Below are 21,232 nucleotides of genomic sequence, written 5' to 3'. Positions count from 1 at the left end.
GGTTGAGGATTTGACATTCCATCGTTAGTTGTCACAATCTCAAGCTTAATTACAAATGGGGTATACAACAGATATGGAGGAAAAGTTTACCAGTTTACTCAGGAGCAGACGAAGGCCTAAGACTCACAGGCTACGTCGGGCACCTGGAGAAGAAAACTGCCAAAATAACAACAGCACTGTGCAAAATAATGCCGAACTGGTCTGTTCTGAGGGCAACAAGAAGAAGAATAATAGTCGGGGTGCTCCAGTCGGTCGTGTTATATGCCGCGCTATTGTGGGGAGGGGTCGTCCAGTACAAGAAGTACAGGGACAGGCTAAACCGGATCCAGAGGAAGGTGGCATTGAGGGTATGCTCTGCGTACAGGACTGTGTTTATCGAGGCAGTGCAGGTGATAGCTGGGATATTTCCGATCGAGATCCCGATAGCGGAGAAGGCAACGATCTAAGGTAGGGGTGCTGAGGCAAGAGAAGAGGCGAGAATGAAGGCATTGAGTGAATGGCAGAGGAGGTAGGTTTTAGAGGGGAGAGTGGTGGGATGGACGAGGAACCTCATCCGGCAAGTGGATAAGTGATAAGAGAAAGAGCATGGAGAAACTAACTACTTCCTAACGCATATGTTGACTGGACATGGTTGTTTCAGGCAGTACCTATACAGGATAGGCAAGAAGAGGACGCTGGAGTGCTGGTACTGCGGAGCAGATGTCGATACAGTGGAACACACCATTTTACGGTGTGTAAGATGGCACAGAGAGAGAAGAGCGCAATGGAAAGGAGTGTGGGCAGAATATTGACTGTTGAGAACGTGGTGGAAGAGATGTTGAATGATGAATATGTGTGGTCTACGATTAGCAGTTGTGCCAGGGGAATTATAAAAAGGAAAGAGAGGGACAAACGGGGGAGAAGGGGAGGACGCGAAGAAACTGAAAATATGGAGAGCAACCGCCACCACTTGAAGTAATGCCGAGAGGCGGTTCCAAGTAGAAGTGGGGCGAAGAGTGGAAAGGGTTTTAGTGGGTAGTCGGCAGCGGCCAACACGGAGTCCCATACTAGCAGACCACCTAGATCTTACTAGCCAAAGTTTGGTGTGCGTAAAAACATTTCCCAACCTTTAAAAAAAAAAGCAGACGAAAAAGGATGACAATTTGTCGAAATTCAATCCTTTAAAGCCCAATTGTTAGCTTTTTCTGGAAGGTAATATCAACAGTAACACCCATGAAACTAATCTTCCCGTTAAGTTAATCGTCGCTCTATTAAAAACTCGGTCGGAAAAATTAATAATCCAAAAATGGCAACGTGGCGATGTTCGTTTGTTCTAAAACAAGATGGCGGCCCGTATGTTGCGAATGGACGAAGGTCACTTGAATGTTTGCTACATTAACGGCAAGGTGGTCGCGGTTTATTTTTTTACAGATTTTTAAGGCGCTTTTCCATGCGGATGTTATGATGTGTTGTGACATGTTTTTATACTCATAATTTAAATCGTTTTATTATTGTAACATAAATAGTATCGTAAATATGTAATGACTCCGCGATTTAATGGATCTGACGTGAAATCGTAGAGTTGGACTTCCTGTAAGCATCATTGTATGTGTAATATATAATAAAGTGTATACATACATAGTACTTGATATGTACCATCTTGACTCTTTGAACTTTGTAATTATTACCGCATAATTATTAATATTCGAAGTTCCGTAGAAATAACTCCTGTTAGACTGGAGGTCGATGGAAGCCGTAATGGGCAATGCTAAAGGAATGTTTTTCGGAAAAAAGGAAAAATTTTTCGCTTATGTAGTTTGTGAAGATTCCATGTCTTTCAATTTGAAGTGACTGAATAAAGCTGATTGAAAGGAACAAATAAAGTATTTTGTGAAAAAAAATCGTTCCGGAGCCAGCCAACACAGAACATGTGATTATAATCAGTGCTATTCATGAACGGAAAACGCATTCAAAAGCAACACAGACTCGTCAGGAATTATATTACAAAAAAGAAATCATTTTGGCAGTAATTTCTTGGTCTCTGTTCAACTCAACAGACATGTCGAACGTACTCGTACCTTCCTATATTACAAATCTTAAAATCAAAGCTAAAAGGGACAGACCGTATTAATTTAAAACTCTGCCTACATATTCATTATTATAAAAAGTTATTACTTAAGTGGCACTTTAAAATCTTACTTTTACGGCAGACCAAACTCTTGACTCTTCTAGTAATAACAAAGGAACTAATTTACAAAAATTAATCTATTAGACCAAAGGATAGCTGGCTTGATTGGCAATTCCGCAATGGTTATTGGCGTCCTTCGCCATTTTCACGTACCCTCCCAAACCCCATTGAGCCCCGTATGAGTTCTTGACCAGCCAGTATTTCTGCCCATTGGGTTCTTCGCCGTAGCCCACTATTAAAACTGCATGGTTCATTTCGTCTTGGGTTCTACCGCAGTCCGGGTCGTAGTAAACGCCATCTGAGTAGAACTGGAAGCCATCTTTGCTGGCGTCTATGGCTGCAGCCACTGGGCCTAAGGTAGCCAAGGCTATTTCTATTCCTTTTTCGTCGCCTTCAGCTATGTCCACGTATCCTAGAAGGATAATTGTGATGTTTTTTGGTAGAGTGCTGATGAAATGATATAAGAAAATTGAATCTATTGTCCAACGTTTTTGTCGACGAAGGATATACTATCTAGTTAATCTGAATACCAATTAGTTCAAGGTTCTTTCTGTCTTGTTGGGTATAGTTGGGAAAAAATGTTCTTGTTTATTAGTTAGGGCAATTATCAAAAATGCCAGTCATACTCCCCTCACATATCAAGACAATCCCTTGTAACTTTTTTCTGATATGTGCCAAATTCGTCAATTAAAAAACGCATTGTTCGAAAAGGTCGCGGGTCTCTTCAAGTTGATACCTACATTTTGAAAGTACTATCTAAGAAGATAATCGTTGTCATCAAGGATATTACGAATTAGTCGCCGAATTTACTAAAAAAATCGCCGTGAGGTCACCATCGGCTGCTGGTAAAACCGGGTCTGATTTGAATCCAACTGATTTTGCGGTTAAGCTGTAGAATATGGAATAGACTTTTTTGCCACCCATTTAAGTACATCTTTCCTTACAATGAAATCAGTTCAATTTATCTGAAATTTTTGAATTTTAAATTAAATCCACAAAAAAACAACTTTGTTTTTTGTGGATAATTGTGATTTATTAGCGCGTAGGTGGACACTTTCAAGATATCTAATAATAGCCCCAGGGGTCTGGCGTGATGCAATAATTTATTTATAAAATATCAATGGGTATAATTTATGGATCGTGGATCAAGTTGTTGTAACTCCCTGCATCAATAATTCGGTTTTTCCTAGTTATCGCTTAATGATCAATTTGCAATAAATCTTCATAATGATGACACAAAAAATTTCTGGTATTGAAATAAGTCCTAAGGATCTTTCGACAACAGTGCCCCGCTGGATTCTATACCGAAGCGCCTATACAGTCCCCTTTTTACTTCTTCGATACGTTAACTGGGCAATAGCTGAGATAAATGTTTGCCCAAAATTTCACCAAAATGATTGTGGAAAAATTGTTTGCAAGTAATTGAGACAATAACAACGCGGCGTTATGCATTTGTCACACAACCAACATGGCTTTCCACATGTCACACGGGGACAAAAGACTGAATCACTTAAGGCAGCGTTGCCGCAGTGACTTTTTTTAAGTTTCTTTGCGGGAACTTTGAAATGCTTTTTAGATCATCAGAAAAAATATATTCAAAATCATTTTCACGCTTTTGTGGAACTAAAACAAAACGAAGTAACCACAGAAATCCGAACTTGAAATTCGACAAAACCATACCCATTAACATGTGATTGTACGGGCGGTATCAACGACCTCCAACATTCAACCGCTTCGACTGAATGAATCGAAGTTTTTTTGGCTTTAAGATTTAAAAATCGCTCAAAAACTCTGTAAAATCACGTCGCCTGTGAAGTCCAAGGTCTTATACAACTGAGTCGCTTCCCAACAACATTGAAAGCTGTACGAGAATGCAATTTTGGCCGACGTATTATAAGCTTGGAATATAAATAATTTAAATTATTAATTAATATAACACTGTCAACAGGTTCAACGTTGACCATATTAATAAATTAAGTAAAGTTCACATTCATGCAAACTGATTAAATCCATTAAATTACTTATTTATTTTTCAGTTTGAGTTACAGCTGCATGAGGTTTAGCATATTAATCATGTGTAAGAACCGCATGCATGACGTTTCAATTAAGGTAATGGGAATTGATCAGTTTACCAGTGCATTGAACCACGACATTTTCAGGCCTGAATCGGCATTGCTGATTATCAGTTCCTTCATATGGGTACACCTCTTCTCCATCAACCCCTCCATTGGCCCTAACATACTGGAAAGCTGGGTCTACTAGTCCTCCCATGCATCCATCATTTCCATAGGATTTAGAGCAATCTATTAGGTTTTGTTCGCTTACATCCACCAATTGACCGCTTTTCCTAAACCAGTGGCCCTCCAGAGCACCTGCCTGCAGACAAGAAAAAGCTCATGTTATGCAACAACTCGAAACAAAGCCTTATTGTACAATAATCTCCTTGTCCGCATTTTCAACGATTTTAAGGAAGCTGTGCTAATATTGTTTAGTTTATCTCCATCATCATTTTGTACATTCTCTCTTTCACACTCAATCAAAATCGCTTCCTATTGTTTTTGACTAATACAATGGTAGACCCAAGGCTGATGGAAGAATAGCTTGAACACCTTGCAATGACTCGTTCCAAAGCGATTCCACCCTTTTTAGGTCAATGCGCAGAACTTACCGCAGCGAAAGCCCAGCAGCTGGCGCATGTTCCCTGCGACGCCACTGGGGTTACAGCCCCTATTTGCCTCCAATCCACGCGAGTAGGAAGAACCACATTAGCACTGGGGATGAATGTAGTGGGGTTGGGAACTCCGGTTCGGGGGGTGGAACTCCTGTTGAAACCGTTGAGCAGTTGGGTGAACTCGTGGTGAAGCAGGTCACCGTAAGGATTAAGTTGCTGCACGTAGTTGCGTTTGCCTTGGCTGTATTCCTGGTTAAATCGGGCAATTTTGGCTCGATTTTCAATGAAAACCTCTCTTCGAAAAGATTCGACCTCTGAGGAGGGATAGAGCTTATTATATGTCATCTGCAAAGTTAAGAGATTTGTTTGAAAAGTGGCGAAGGTCGTCGGCAATTTCAGTCAAGGATCGAAAAACCGGATTTCAAATTCGATCTTGAAAGAGTCTGATGAAAATCTCAATATTTTGATTAAGCGAAGATTTCGTCATCGAAATTATGGGTACGATGGACGTCTGTGGATAAATTTTAAGTCATTTTTAAGGTCAAGTTTATCAGATATCTTTGACCTTTCGATGTTATGCAACTTTTGCTTTTTGTTATCTTATGATTAAGAAGTTAAATATGTGTTTATTATTCTGCATAAATAATGTCGCACTATTCATTATTCCTACCTGCAAGGAAACAATGTTTATTTTCCGTCGCGGTCGAGATTTTCGACATTGGTGAGAATAACGTACGAGGTATTTCAAAAGTTCGTTTCGTTATTAAGCATTAAAATTTAAAATCAGCTGTGTCAAGTTCCCAACTTGGGTCTGAAACATAGGGCTACATGGTGGCATGAAAAAAAACTTGACAAAATGGTGGACGTTGACTTTACTAATTATAGTCCCAACAGAAGGCAATCGATATGTTCAATTTTTAGTTATGCCTCTGCAGCCCCCTTCTAACTAGCTTGGTCAAGATTTGCGAATAAACATTTGAAGAGGTCATTTGAAATAGAAATCTGGCCCTATAAGATGGCGTGTACTGCTGAACTCACAAATAATTGAAAACCTTTGTACCCTCTCTTCAACCCAAGTGCCAATAAGTCCTTTAACATTTCTTAAGCTGGGCAATTGCAATTTGGAGCACTCCTTATGCCATCAAGCTGTTCCAAATTACCATATCGGACACTCTGTATAACATAACAATTATTTTTGTGTTCATACCTTGAAGGCTTTCCATTCCTCCTCAATAAGATCGTCCGCGCTAATTGGAGTCAACTTCTTCATCTCGTGCTGAACATACTGTGAATCATGCAAAGATTGGAACGAAAATTTCGGAACGTCCAAATCTAAACCTCCGGCAATATGGGAATGCGGCCCTATGGCTATATTCCCAGGGCCGTGAGGCAGTGTTAAGTATCGGTGATCTTTTCCAGAGAAAAGTCCTGGAGCTTTCAGATGCAAGTCGTGACTGCTCACCACCATCATGATGCAGCACAAGATGTAAAATAGATTTTCCATTTCGGTCTAATCTGAAAGAATCATGATTCTGCTGACAATGACCAGAACGCGTGTTAGATACTAAAGTTCATTGCCTGCGTGATTGTGCGGGATTATTGATAATTTACAGGAAGCTTTCTCTTCTCCGAAATGTACGCAAATTGATGCCTAAGTAGATAACATTTAGGAGTTTTTTTATCAGAAGATAATTATATAGCAATTGCAAATGATGGGGCAATCTGAGTGAAGACGTTTGTTTGAGAAGCACCAGATGTGCGTTTAACATGTTAATTATATCGAGCGTTGAAATGTAGTTAATGATTTTTATTTATTATTTTGAAACGCCCATGATTATTTTGTACTTAAGTGCAGGTAAAAAAAGCAAAAAGATTCAATTTGGAATTGGAATGTAGTCGCAATTTCGAAGAACCTCTGAGTTTAGGTTAGTCAGGTTCATCAGAAGAAATGCTTTATGGCGGTTTCTAGTGACAGGAAAGAGAAACCCGAAATGTTTTAGTGCGTAGGTGCCTGGGGCGATTCTTGCCTACGACACATTTGGGCTCAATAAGGCAAGGGGAGATTGCCTGGAGTAAGTCCCACATTACTTGGTCGCCAGAAAATTGGCCCGAGCACCTCAGGAAAATTTCACTTCGTGGAAAAGAAGGTTAGTTCAAGTTACTTCAGGTTAGTCAGAAATTTCAAAAAAGCACAACGGATGGGCCTGCTGCAATTCTCTTGTTCCAGCTCCCTGAGCGATTTTTAATCACCCATAGTGTTAAGTTTTTACGCACCATTCAAAAGAATGTTCAAAATAGGCAAATGCGAAAGAAAGTTACATTTGGATATCGGAGAAATATAAATCTAAAATTAAGAATAGATATAGCTCTCATAGGGACAGGATCATACTTCGCCTTAATGTCAAGGTATGGCGGATCTTAAAATTTTCTATAAGAAGTACCTGTCTTTCTATAAGAAGTCTGGTGCCCTAAGTGAAATTTTTAATCACCACCTCCTTACCGCCAAAAAAACCGACCTGGAAAGTCTGCTACCCTGGGCCGTCACTCGACCTCGTTTCCATAAGGCCTATACTGCCTATATTGATGTTTGCAAAACAAAGTTAAGCCCGGTTTAGACATTAAACTTACGTTGGTGCAAAATTGAAAATTTGAATTGGAATTCGAATAAATCGCAAATGATTCCGCAGATTCGAAGAATCTCTAAATTCAAGTTAATTCAGATTAGTCAGAAATTCCAAAAACGCTTTGAAAATTTGGAATTCGCAGTGTCGATGGATCTCTAAACTCAGTTCAAATTATTAAAAAAATGTTAAAGAGACGTGTTTGTTTCTTAGAAGTTTGGAAGATTTACGTTAAAAAACTGTTATGAAGTTTATAGAATTGAATAATGATGTAGTGGCGTCTGAGGGTATTTTAAACATTTTTTTCTGCGATATTTCAAGGTTTTAATATCGGTATCAAACTTTTAATCAGTAGGTTGAATGAAAAGGTTGCTATACGGACATTCAGTGTATGGAAACATTGCTACTTCCTACCACACCAAGTCGATTACCCAGAATTCGTTTTGCCTCTCATTAAATAAATGCCAATTAATTTTATGCGTCAGAAATTCTGATAATGTGCATAAAGTTCCTCTAGGTCTGTGTTATGCTGGGTTTATTCAGCGCACAACACATAACATAACGCATAAGAATGGCATAGAAAATTGAAAATTTTATTAACTTTCTATGTCATTTTGCGTGTTATGCGCTGTATAAATCCAACTTTAAACAGGTCTGTTTAAACAACAAGATTATACTGTGTCCAACGAAACTTCTGCAGCTGTACGAGCTGTTGTAAACCTTAATTAATTACCTATAGATATAACTGATTGATTAGTAATAATAAAATAGCCACGTAAATGGGTAATTATTCAAATTAGTGGAAATCCGCCACACAGGACTAGTTTTTCACCTCTTACAGTGCAATAATTGTGAGGAATCTGATCGTGGTTACAAGGCCGCAAATAAATACCTACATTAATTTTATTGTCACAATTATTTGCTTTTCTTTCCCTTGCCTTGTTAGAATTTAGTACCGCCGTTTCTGTGCTCAATTCGTTTGTTGCATTTTTGCTATACGTTCATGAATATTGTGTTATTCAGAAAATATATGAAGTCGAATTCAAACACCTCCAAATTCATTAGTGGACCATCCTCAGACTTGCACAATGGATTAGAAATAAGATACTGAGCATAAGGACTTTAGAGGGTCTTACACACGAAAGTTGCACAACATTTTTTTAATTTTACTTTTATTTTTTATTTATTGATGCGTGTAGACATGCGGGAATTGAAGGTTCCGATATCGTTTTCCTGATAACCATACATACATCACAAAGGCAGTTTCACGCACCCTTTAACGTATCTAAAATGTCGATTAAAAAACATGAGTAATAAAAAAAAGAGTCTTTATGGGCGCATCTGCATTCGCCATTTTAGCAAGATGTGAGGTAACAAATAACACTATACAACGCTGAAAAAATCACCAACATGTTGATAACTAATTTTGGTTATAAATACATTGAAAACAACTTAAAACAAGTTTATACTTGCATATCACGTCTCAAAATTTTAATGAGCGAAATCGATGCGGATACGTTTGTTGGACGATTGTTTTAAAAGTAAACCTTTTTTGTGATTTAAACTTATAATTTTTGTTATTTTAGTTACAAAACTACATAATGTCACGAGTTTGTGTGAATTCTTCTGATCTGGTCTGCTATATTTGTGGTCAGTTTACATCAAAAAGTGACAAAAAGATAATTTGCCCATTACTGGAAACCTGTTATGAAGCTTATTTTAATATTAAAATTAAAGGACAGGACAAATCGTGGATGCCCCATGTTTATTGCTTAAAATATTAAAAATATTTGACAGGGTGGTACAATGGAACAATTAAAAAAATGCCTTTTGGCATTTCAATGTAGTGGCGGGAGCCCAAGAACCACGTTGACGATTACTATTTCTGTCTAACGAAAGTGAAGCACTTTTCTAAAAAATCAAAAGGTTCAGTAGAATATGCTAAAACAACATCTGTAACAATGTCGCTACCCCATTCTACAGAACATCCAGTTCCGATAAGGTTCCCCGGTTCGACAAGTTCAACAAGTTCAACAAGTCTCCCTTCTAGTGGAGAGGTGTTTTAAGAACCAGCTAATAGAGAGTCGCGTTTAATTAGTTAATCCGAACTAAATGACCTTGTCAGAGATTTAGGTTTGACCAAGGAAAAGTGTTAAATATTAAGATCTAGATTGAAGCGATGAAATCTTTTGCAGAATGACGTTGAAACAATAACGTACAGAAAGCAATACATTTCTTTAGCTGAGTTGTATTCGCAAGAAATTTTGTTCTTTGTACCGATATTAATGGACTAATTTTGGCGTTAGGCCATAGCCATAGAATGGAAGATTAGAGACTATTGATAAATCGAAGCTAAGTTTAAGGACAGTTTTACTTTACAACGGTAATGCATTGCCATCTGTACCTATAACGTATGATGCTCACTTACAAGACTTATGTAATTTTAAAACTTATTCTGGAACAGACCAAATATGTAGAGCATAAATGGCAAATTTGTGCAGACTTAAAAGTGGTGGCATTAATTTTAGGACTGCAAACAGGATACACAAAAGATTGTTGTTTCCTATGTGAATAGGGCAGTAGAGCACCTTCAGAGTATTACTTTAAACAGGACTGGCCTCTAAGAACTGGGTTCGTTCTCGACCAGAAAAATGTAAAAAATGAACTATCAGTATCTCCTGAGAAAATAATTTTACCACCATTATATGTAAAACTCGGACTGATAAAGAATTTTGTTAAAGATGGACCAGAATTTCAATTCCTGATTGAAAAAATTCCTACATTAAGCGAGGCCAAAATTAAAGAAGGAATTTTTCTGAGCCTTGATATAAGAAAAATGATGAATGATCCCTTCTTTTTATTAATTCTTAGACCTGTAGAAAAGACAGCATGGTTAGCATTTGTAAATGTGACTAAAATTTTTCTCGAAAATTACAAATCGCCAGATTTCCACGAAAAAATTCCATCTTTACTAAACGCTTATCGTCAGCTAGGATGTAACGTCAATAAAAATTCATCTTCCACATTCACATTTGAGTTTTTTTCCGGAAAATAGGGGTTCACTAAGCGATGAACATGGAAAACGTTTTTATCAAGATATTGCGGAGTTTGAGAAATGGTATCAAGGCAGATGAGAATCAGCAATGCTTGCAGAGTATTGTTGGTGTCTTCATAGGGAAAAAACAGAATCTGATTACAAAAGAAGACTAAATCGTTAAAAGAAATATAAATTTTCTAGTGAGAAATAGAGTATCGTTGATATAGACAATGACTTCATGAATAAACCATTTTCTTTATAAAACCTGATGTGTGGTAAAATGTTATTTTCTAAATCCTAACTAACATTAAGGTAAGGAATCATAATTACTTACTGTAAACTTAGTGAAAATAATTTTTTTAAACTTTGATGCATAGTGTTATTATCTCATCATCAATTTTAATCTGATAAATAGCTCAGGAAGTTGCCCTTTTTTTAAATGAAAAATCACGATTTATTAGTTTTAGTCTTTGCAATTCTTACCACAAAGCCGAAATAACCTGCTCACAATTTTTATCTTAATCACAAAATTAGTTACATGTTGCCATATTAAATCTAGATTTTTTCGGACCTTTTTCAGGTCCTTTATCAACGGAGAGGCTCTAAACAAATCCGATGACGACCTAAATTCATAAATACTTCTTGTACTGACTTAACTTACCTGTATAGTTGAGAGTCGAACAGCACTTCTTCCTGACTCACAAAAACCGAAAAAGGAACCGCGGTACCACAGCGAAAAGTGCGTTCTTCGGACGGAGGAAGCGGATCTTCTCCCGAAGATTTACCCACCGATTTCGAACTACTTAATGGTACCGCCAGCAGTAAACATAAACAACAATCCACACTTCTTTCGAGATTTGTGACCGTGACGCACACATTTCGTAGACACCTTGCACTCTTTTCTGATTGGAATGGGCTTGGCTAATAGAAAAAGGTAATTTTCAGTCGGGAAATTTTCTGAATAACGCCTGAGAATGTAAATTACTTAAAGCATTTCACGATAAGTGGTAATGGGAGGAAAAGTCAAGGTACTTCCTGATCTAGACGTACATTGGGTTAATTGTACGGAGCAATCAGGGAGAAGCGCCAGAATAAATTAATTGTGCTTCGATTTGGATTTTTCGGAAGCCACATAAATTCGAAAATTATTGAATGCAAAAATTCGCATATTAAATTCTTTTGATACTCACTAAGGAGCTCCAACAAAAATTAGCATAACGAACAACCTGAAATAACAGACTGTCCATTAAAATAACGGAGGTATGTAGGTATAGCCATCCGTACCATATGGAAGATAGGTGCAGAAAAATAATCATAAATTCGGTATCTCGGGCTTAATTGGCGCTTCCCCGTTTGTAAATGGCGAAATTACGTATGTATATAAAATTACATCTTATTTTACAACAGGATTTCGAATTTGTAATGGGTATTTTAGTGAAAAATTCGTAGGCGTTATGCTAATTATATTTTGAAGTGCAGATGGAAAGTCGTAGATCTTTGACCATTTTTAGTATGCCGTTTAACTTGTGGAATTAATATTATGCACTGGAGAAAATTGCTGCTATTGCATTAAGGGCTAATGATAAGCTCGCTATAACACCCAACTTTGAAATCACCAACCTTTTTGTATAGTAGCAATCAATATTAGGATACATCAAGCAAAAGGAAAAGATTCACTTACATATTTTATTTTTATGGAACATCCAGTATTTAATTTTTAAGCTGTTTTCTTGAAAAATATACGATTTCCTAATCATCCCAAATCGGGCATTTCCATTTATACCTTTTAAAAATGGCGCCTCCAACCATGTGGTTATGTTTACATTTTATTGCTGGCGCCATCTTCAAAGAGAATTAGCAATTGAAACGTGCGAGAGTAGCTCTTAGGATATGAAACAAATAAGGATAGTTAACAGTCCAGAATGTTCTGTTTGACATTTAACCTTCAAATATTTTGATTGTCTGTTGACAAATCATTAAATGTTAGAATTAATCATAATAAAAACGTAAATTGTAATTAGAATATTTTATTCATGCATTAAAAGTTGAAAATTAAAATGCTAATCTTGCGAAAATTGAACAGTACGCTTGATTTAATTTAATGATTCCTCTTTAAGCCATAAATTCCTTTTCTAAAATTTGAAATAAGCTTGGGCACCAGGAGTCGTTCCAGCATTCTGTATAAATCCCTATTTCCAGTTATGCGCTCTCTTTATCATTACTAGTGCAGATTCAGTGACCATACGTCCTCTCCTGGCTATGATGTGTTTACACCTTTCAATTTAATCTTCATGTATTTAGTGTGGGCATAGTGATTAATTGATATCTCTCATATTTCACACCAATACCTAGATACAAGTTAGGGTGATAGTAATAGAACTTTTTTTATTGCAATATCTTTTTTTCTCTCAATTTCAAACTAATCTTATTTTTAATGGAACCAAAAATCAAATAATCCCAAGTTATTATTCATTAAAATGCTCTTTCACTATTTAACTTGCAATATGTGTTCATCATATGTGAAGGCCTTGTTTGGAAAAGAGGCCGACAGGTTAGTGCATTCAAATGATGAAGAAAACATTTATTATCTCATAGACAAAGATCCAATAGTTAACAGGTTTATATCTGTGCCAAGGGATAAGAGTAGCCTCAATTGTGCTGTATTCATTGCAGGGATCATAGAAGTTCTTTTAGCTTTCCACAATAAAAATATTACTAAGTTCAAGCAAATCTATTAGACTTGGTAGTATTGTACAGAACTGGATCCGACAAAGTAGCAGACATCTCGAGGAATTGCATAAAGCTTAATTTAGACACACAAAATAGAAAAAAGCAAGGACGCGAGAAAAAAAATTTTTTTGAACAATTTACATTTCCTACTTCAAAGAAAAACTCACCAAAAAGGTAATAAAAGGTTTTTATGGAAGATTTTAAAGAACAATATTCATTTAAAATTTCATATAGCATTGAATACATCATGTTCATCATTAATATTAATAATAAGTCACTATTATCTTTAACGTTGTATTTCAGTATGTTAAAACTTAACGAATTTGAGGTTTGAATAATATATGTGACCTAATAACCTTATTTCTCTTATTAACAATGATTATAACTATCTTGCTGTACTCCTGCAAAAACTTTTCCTTCACCAAATTGTCTAGAAACAATCCAAATATTGCTGGGAAATATGAAAACTTAATAACATTTTATAATGATTTATTCAACCAGATATTTTTTACACATTAGCGTCGCTCTCGTGTGACGACGAAACGAAGTTTTTTTGTAAAACTACGTGTTGATCTGGTTGTACTGATCAATCTTAAAACCAGCTATTTACAAACGGCGTGTCGCCCCAAACGAGGCGATGTGTTTTTTGAGTTACTTCCAAAACCTAGTAATTTCAAAATTAATAAACGAATTTGACTACGCCTTGCAGTGTTCTGAATCTTATTTTATTAAATTATTGCTGGTATATTTAGCTTTAACTGTAGGGTGAGAAAAAACGTGTGCAAAAAAATTTGTCAAAAGATGTTCATCATGGAATTATTAATGGTTTCTGTGAGAACGACGAATTGTTATAAACAGAAGTCTGAGATAGCAATAGGGTACCCACTGTCTCCTGTAGAAACAATAATCCTAAAAAATAGATCCATTATACATCTTTTTATATCATATATTTATAGCAGGTATATTAAATCAAAAGACATGTTAAGATGGAAAAAATGACCAATATATTTCATGAAAAAATTACTGTTATCGTAAGTATATAAAAGGGAGATTTTTCCAACAAAATCTTTCTTACCAGTAGTGATTTTTACTGTACACATTTCATTCTCTGTGCCTCAAGTATACTATTGTAATTATATCCCGTCACTTGTGTCACCAATGACTTTTCCATTTAGATGTAGAATGCGTAATTTTAACCTCCCATTATCTTAATAATTAATTGAAGATTTTAATTTTATTTATCTTATCAAAGCAAAAAGCTTAGTACATTCGGGTGTTTAAATACTTGAACTTTGAACTTAAAGGTTTTAAAATACAACATGAGGAAAAGTGCATGCGAATATGTGAACTGAGAACTCGGTAAGTTCAGTAATCGTTTTCGGTTATTCCTAGTCATTTTCAGGATAAGCAGATAAAGGCGATCTGGATTTTTGGGTTGAACTGGGACAAAGGGAATTTTTGGGCTGTCGATGGTTATCCGAGTTTTTGAAATGAACAAAGTCTTTTGGTATTGCGAACTTTCAATTTGAATAACACAAGAACAGTTTGCAATGATTTATGATAAAATTGCTGTTAGTTCTACTAACTAACTAAAACTGAAAACGCTGAACCAGAATTGAATTTTTCTGGCTAATTTTAGGTTCAAAAAACCTTAAAAATTCGCCTTACGTTTTGGCCTTTATAAAAAAACTTCGAACTTAAACTCGTTAATACTGTACAACAATAAACATAAACGTACGTAGACTATAAAAATGTATAAAATTAATATTTCTCTATAACAGCAAATTCTTTATAATATCGTGCAAAGAGAAGGCTTGGTGGGTTTTACTTTGTTGTTGGTGGCCACCCTCACTGCATCCTCAATAACTTCATTTAAGCCTGTATTATACTTGGCAGAGCACTCTCTATAGCACTGAGCCTTGACTTTCTTTTTAAGCCTTTTCCCATCTTCAGGAGAATAACACCTAATTGTGGGATCGTTCCTTAAATCTGTTTTGGTAGCTGAAACAAGAAATTTATCAAGTCTAGAAAAGATTTTCGGATGTATTATTACCAACTAACACTACTGGAACCTGGGGGCAGAAATGCCGAATTTCCGGGATCCATTTGAGGGAGATGTTGTCGTACGAGGCAATATTCTTATCCACACAAAAACAAGCCAGGAAGCAATTTGTCTGAAAGAAGTGCGTGTTTTGGTGTTGATAAGAGTGATGTATGGGTGGCTTACATTGGGATAAGATAATGGCCTAAGTCTCTCGTAATCTTCTTGACCAGCAGTGTCCCAGAGGGTTATATCGTAGTCTGTTCCGTCCACTTTGAGGCTTTGACCGTAATGCTCAAATCTGGATAAAAATAACGCAAAATTTTACATAAAAAAACTAGTAAATTATGGCAAAAGAAATTTATCACCGTATTCTTCTATTAACAACACTTTCGAAAGCAGAGCAAAAGGAGTCTTGAATAGAGGAAATAAATATTCTAGATAAGAAACCAAGAGACTCTCTATTAATGTGTTAAGTACCAAAAAGTATATGAAGAATAGTAAATTTTTGATTATTGTTCCAAAGATAAACAATTTAGTCTTCTGTAAACCTTTTCTTCTTTGATACTTACACTGTAGGAACATATTCCTCTGGAAAGTTTCCTGTGACATATGTGGTGAGTAAGCAGGTTTTTCCCACAACTCCATCGCCCACTGCAGTAATTTTAATATTGTTCAGCTTCGTCATCGTCATTGTTTTCTTTGAAATCAAACCGATTAGATTAACACATCTTTAAGCGTGCCTGGGAAATGTTTTTGAACAAATTACAGTCTTAAATACAATATTTCCTGCATTGCCTTCTAAGTAAATTGGGTAAATCCCATAACAGTCAGTAACTAATAAAACAAAATTTCCTTTTATCACTACAAAAAATAGGAGTCGGCAACACTGTAAACCATAGAGGTGAGTGTGCATGATTATAACTTGAACGCTTACTAGAATTAGTGGTTTAGTAAGGAGAATTCGAAGATTTTATTTAGTGCATTTAAACGATAAGTTTCGAAAGGTTGAAAATATTTTTCGTGACGAAATTTTGCTATAGTTTGTAATTTAATAAGGTGACCCTGAGGGCCTTTTTAACCCAAATTAACCCAATCAATCTATATTAGTTCGGAACATTTAGAGATATTTCTAACACTGTTTTCACTTCGAATCAAAATTTGTGCATATTTGCTAAAAATTAAATTTAGTAAGGTGATGTAACACAACTTTTAATTTCAAACATGATGAACGTGAGTGAGTTGTTAAACATTATTTTAGGTCGAATCTAAGTGGCCATACGACTTACAAAAACTAATAAGGCAAAATTTAATAAGGCGATCTAGAAGGTCTATTAATCCCAACGTCCCTCAGGTCTAGAATAATTGCACTAAATTCAATAAGGTTGTCGGAACGATGAGCCTTAAATATAAAGTCATCAATAGTGACACACATTTGTGAATTGGTAAGGAGATATGCAGACTTTACTAAGCAAAATTTAGTAAGGCGATCTGAAATATCTAGTATCTCAGCTTGCTTAGAAATATCTAGTTTGTCTGTCTAACCCTAATAAAGACTTCCCAATTAACATAAAATGAATTAGCAAGGATGTCTCTGTAAGCTTCTATATAACATTTAGTAAAGAGATTGGTAATGACGATTAAATCGAACTTGTCTCGAGATTTTCGGTCAGTTTTTTCAACGTTGCAGTTTTCATAACGATCCCTAACACAGTTTGCATAACTGACATCAATGTGGGAACTAATAAGGAAACCCGCAGATCTTAATATACGAAACTTAGTAAGGCGACCTGCAACACCTATTTCAGATATACCATTTAAGTAAAACCAAAGCGACACAAATTGAATAATTTTGCCTTTTCTACTTCTCTGGTTAGACCGGGTTAGTTCAAATTAGTTTCAGCTCGTTATTTGAGGTGATATTGGTGCCGTAGAATGTCTCGAGAAATTATGCGAACTTTCGAGAGATTAGCTTAATGGCAATTTACCAGGAAATTTATCAGCCCTGATCTCTTCCTCCTTTGGCGATTTCAATGGATTAGAATTTGAAACGGCCAGTGAGTTTTTATAAGGTACTTACTGCACGACATTAACGTTTTTTACAGTTTAATCATAAAATCAACTTAAACCTCTTCCGCGGATATACGTGACGAATATTAGACCATGACTCAACCATGGCCTATTGCTATACCGCCAATTACCACTTCACTACTGATAGCATTCACAGGATCAATGCAATTTAAAGCAAATTTAAAACTTTTCTTTTAATGGCTTCATCAGGCATACCTGATTGTCACGAATGCGAATGACGACCATGAAAGTAGATATCTAGGGCGTGATTACTCCACAAACTCACCTTGAAGTAAAATCACTATAAATCACAGTTTTGTTGAGTATGTACGAGCACCACCGATGTCTTCAGAGCTTCACATACTCACAAGTATCACCATACACTACTGTAGTGAAGCATCACACCACGCACGTATACGTTGGGCCTATTGTTTATTAAACTCATATAATATGGAATGAATTTGACGATAGCATGTATACGTCCTCAGATATTATCAGCAAAGCGCTCCTTATCTTAAATCCCTTATCAGCGTATTACCCGAGAAACTTCACTTTTCAGTGTATTGTTTCGATACACTTCCCGAAAGATGCACGCTGTTATTATCGCACTTGGGCGTTTTTCCTTGTTACCGAGCGTAATTTAATTCATTATCGCGTAATTTCTCTTTTAACAGGGCAATTTTAAATTCTGGATGGGTGTCGTCTATTAACACGCACACAGACGGTTTTGTTTTGCGGATAAACGCAACTGGTCGTCTATAAATGGAAAGCTGCTGGTTCGGATTGAATTTTAATAAATTAATTTAAATTGTATTTTGTTGATGTTTCACCCGATTTTTTGCGGTTTATGCCAGTTGGCCCGAGGCAGTGACGTATTTTTAATCTGTCGGTTTGCGATTTATTTATTTTGCTATGCGGCGATATTTGGGTAAATGGAACGCTTATTGATAGGATTACATGGCACGAATGTACTAATATGAACATTTAATGCGTTTTTAGCGATGAAGGAGAAGGCCGTTCAAATCGCTTTATCGCAACTGGTTTTTGAGATATTCGCGGGTTCACGAGCAAATGAAAATACAGAAAATTCACATTTGAACGTCAAAAGTTCAGTTCATCGACGAAAATCCTAAAAATCCTTAATTTCCTCTAATTTATTAATAATTTTCTTTTTTCAGGACACTCGGTATCTGTTACGTTGAAGGCTCAATTAGACAGCTTTAGGGTAAAAACGTAGTGAAGCATTGCCCCTTGCCGCGCACCTCGACGATCACCTTGCTAGGAATTGAACATCGCCACTGATTACCATAATGAAGAGATTCGCATCGCCGTTTATCGTAGTTTATTTGTCTAGTTTCTTACGAACAAAGAGGTAGTAAAGATGTTGTCTGATTCGGATAGTGATAGTGACTCGCCAAACATAGATTTAGTTCTAAAACCGATGCATGTCATAAACCACGTGAATTCATTGCCATTCCTCGCGTTCAAAACACGAAAAACTTTCATCAAGGAATTCATCTCAAGGTAAACAAAAATTATGTGAATAAGCTGCAACTAGTACTTGGAGCTAAGGATAACTTACCCGTTAACGTTTAGTAAAATATTTAAACTTAACATGAACGCAAATAACGAAAATGTTGATAAGAATGTTGGCAACAGGGCCGGTGCCGGGAAATTTGTCGTATGTTAGTCCGTTTTGACATTGTGCCTTGAATGTGTTGAATCGTTGTGATGGTTGCATTCACTTAAATACCATTCGACTTTTCGCCGTATTCTATCAAAGTTCCAATTTTACTGGTGATTTCTTTACCACAAACTTTTCTTTTAAAAATACAGGTTTGTGCGAATAAGTTCCACGTTTATTCTTAGTGTTTTTCAATATGCCAAAGCAGCTAAATAGCCGATGTAAGGCGTTTGTCGCTTCCCTAATAAAGTATTTTGAACGGGAAAGGAACATCAACCGCCCTTTATTGCTAATGAATGTCGTCAGAGAAGTATGTTTATCATTTTTATTAAATTTCACAAATTGTATATTGTATACAGTGTGTTCCGAAAATCAATGTCAAAAATGGTATCATGAGATTATTTGGGTCAAAACGTTAAGATTTAGTTCAAAAGTTATTTGAAAAAAGTGTCTCGTTTAGATGCTATTAGTGATCAAAGTTCTTGAAAAAAAAAACCAGGGTGTTCTAAATCTGATGTGCTATCATGGCTATATCTTAAAGGGTAAGAGTTACAGAATCTGTTAAATTAGAAAAAATATGCTAAATTTAATACTCTTGTTAGAACTGAAAACAATATTACCAAATTATCTTTAGTTTCCGACTTATGAGAAAACTAAAATTTGGCCAAATTTAATTTTCTAAATGATTCGAAAACTAAAGGTTTTTCAGTAAGACGTTTGATACAAAAACTTTATAGTTTTCTTATGGCTATAAACCAGTAAATTTCAAAATTTTAAATATTGCTTAGTTTTTGAGATAATGACTACAACTTGATTTTTTTAAATACGGACCTGTACATTTTTTGACGATTTTTAAAAGTCCTTAGTAACCCTTTGCAATAATATATATAGGAATAAATGTTTATTTTTAAATAATCAATAAAACTAGGTTTACAAAGCTTGCTCAAAATGGTCCCCATTACTTCTGATGCAGGCCTTTTCTATTTCAACGCCCCGCATTTCTGTAACAAAACATCTTTGGACCATAGTCTATGTAGCAAACTAGGGTTATTTTTCGACGTAGAATTCATGGTTAACGTATGGTGATTTACTTTTCAGGCATCCTGTATAAAGTACAAAAATATCTAAATCAATTGTTCAAGATGTTGTCTGTTAACTTCCTGGCAGTGAAAAAGTTTCCTTCGAAACGCTGTCGCACCTTCTGGAATATTTCGGGGCTTATTTGGCGGCATTCATTGACACTGCGTTCTCACAATACTTCCAAGGTAACTGAAAGAGTGGCATAAACTGTGGAATTAAGACAACAATAGTTTAATGTTTTCTGCTATAATACTGGTATCAAATCATCATCGGCACGTTTTACCTGTAAGTATTTCGGAGAGAAATTTTGTTTGTTAGTTTGGCGTGCCAATTTATCATTTATTTGATTGCAGAGAGGATTGAGATAATTGAATTGTTTTTCGTAAATAGAAAATGTGGAAACCAAGCAGTGAATGCCTTCAGCCAATGTCATGGGAATAAGCATGGGAGCGGAAAGAATATCTTGAAATTTAGAGAAATTGGTTCGGTTGTTAACAAAAATAAACACGTGTACTCCTGGTTAGAATTGAAATGATAGAGGTGGAGGTTTGAGATAAACGGTTTTAGAACCAACAACTAGTAATAGAAAATTGTCGATTTCCGTTGGAGTAAGTGCAACAAGCATTCGGAGAATCTTAAAAGCATACAAATTTCACCCCTACAGAATTAAATTTGTACAAAAATTAAAGGAGGAAAATTTTGTCCACCGCTTACAGTTTTGCGAACTCATAAATAAAAAAGTAACCGAAAATCAAAATTTCATTTTCAATTTCTATTTTTCGAATGAAGCAAATTTTGCTTTAAATGGTATTCTTAATCGCCACAACTGCAAACGTTGGTTAAATGTTAACCCAAACATTTTCCATGAAACGCATTCCCAACACCCTCAAAAACGATATGTTTGAATAGGTATTTTTGAGGTTCACATTATCGGACTACATTTTATTTTCGAAAATCTGACTGGCGAAACGTATCTACAGTTGTTGGATGACTTCGTTTATCCCCAGTTAGCAGATCTTGTGGAAAATAATCGGAATTATTCAAACAATTTTCTTAACATTCCAACAGGATGGTGCACTATTCATCAAGGGTTCGGCAATTTTTGAAAGAAAGTTTCCCTAGTCACTGGAT

General features: G+C 35.9%; 2 protein-coding genes across 2 annotated transcripts; both read right to left on the bottom strand.

Moving 5' to 3' along the window:
• Nucleotides 1-1,962: 1,962 nt before the first annotated feature.
• On the bottom strand, nucleotides 1,963-11,383 carry LOC136408321 (procathepsin L-like). The gene is made up of 5 exons (XM_066389243.1): nucleotides 11,158-11,383; nucleotides 6,046-6,353; nucleotides 4,836-5,183; nucleotides 4,300-4,543; nucleotides 1,963-2,579 (listed from the first exon to the last, which is right to left on the bottom strand). The coding sequence occupies exons 2-5, from the start codon at nucleotides 6,340-6,342 to the stop codon at nucleotides 2,248-2,250; spliced, it is 1,221 nt and encodes a 406-aa protein (XP_066245340.1). The 5' UTR covers nucleotides 6,343-6,353; nucleotides 11,158-11,383; the 3' UTR covers nucleotides 1,963-2,247.
• A 3,505-nt stretch (nucleotides 11,384-14,888) lies between these two features.
• Nucleotides 14,889-18,095, bottom strand: LOC136408533 (ras-like GTP-binding protein RhoL). The gene is made up of 5 exons (XM_066389573.1): nucleotides 17,624-18,095; nucleotides 15,840-15,967; nucleotides 15,454-15,568; nucleotides 15,280-15,400; nucleotides 14,889-15,227 (listed from the first exon to the last, which is right to left on the bottom strand). The coding sequence occupies exons 2-5, from the start codon at nucleotides 15,959-15,961 to the stop codon at nucleotides 15,016-15,018; spliced, it is 570 nt and encodes a 189-aa protein (XP_066245670.1). The 5' UTR covers nucleotides 15,962-15,967; nucleotides 17,624-18,095; the 3' UTR covers nucleotides 14,889-15,015.
• Nucleotides 18,096-21,232: the final 3,137 nt, after the last annotated feature.

Source organism: Euwallacea similis, chromosome 1 (assembly GCF_039881205.1).
Source record: "Euwallacea similis isolate ESF13 chromosome 1, ESF131.1, whole genome shotgun sequence".
Taxonomy (NCBI): domain Eukaryota; kingdom Metazoa; phylum Arthropoda; class Insecta; order Coleoptera; family Curculionidae; genus Euwallacea; species Euwallacea similis.
This window is presented reverse-complemented; position numbering and strand designations above follow the sequence as displayed.

What these genes read in the sequence shown, in the direction of transcription:
- LOC136408321 (XM_066389243.1), bottom strand. Translation starts at nt 6,342, where the DNA reads ATGGAAAATCTATTTTACATCTTGTGCTGCATCATGATGGTGGTGAGC. An exon ending in GCTGCTGGGCTTTCGCTGCG is followed by an intron (nt 4,544 to 4,835) that starts GTAAGTTCTGCG and finishes TCTTGTCTGCAG; the next exon opens with GCAGGTGCTCTGGAGGGCCA. An exon ending in TGTCGTGGTTCAATGCACTG is followed by an intron (nt 2,580 to 4,299) that starts GTAAACTGATCA and finishes TTATCCTTCTAG; the next exon opens with GATACGTGGACATAGCTGAA.
- LOC136408533 (XM_066389573.1), bottom strand. Translation starts at nt 15,961, where the DNA reads ATGACGATGACGAAGCTGAACAATATTAAAATTACTGCAGTGGGCGAT. An exon ending in GGCCATTATCTTATCCCAAT is followed by an intron (nt 15,401 to 15,453) that starts GTAAGCCACCCA and finishes CACTTCTTTCAG; the next exon opens with ACAAATTGCTTCCTGGCTTG. An exon ending in GGTTCCAGTAGTGTTAGTTG is followed by an intron (nt 15,228 to 15,279) that starts GTAATAATACAT and finishes TTCTTGTTTCAG; the next exon opens with CTACCAAAACAGATTTAAGG.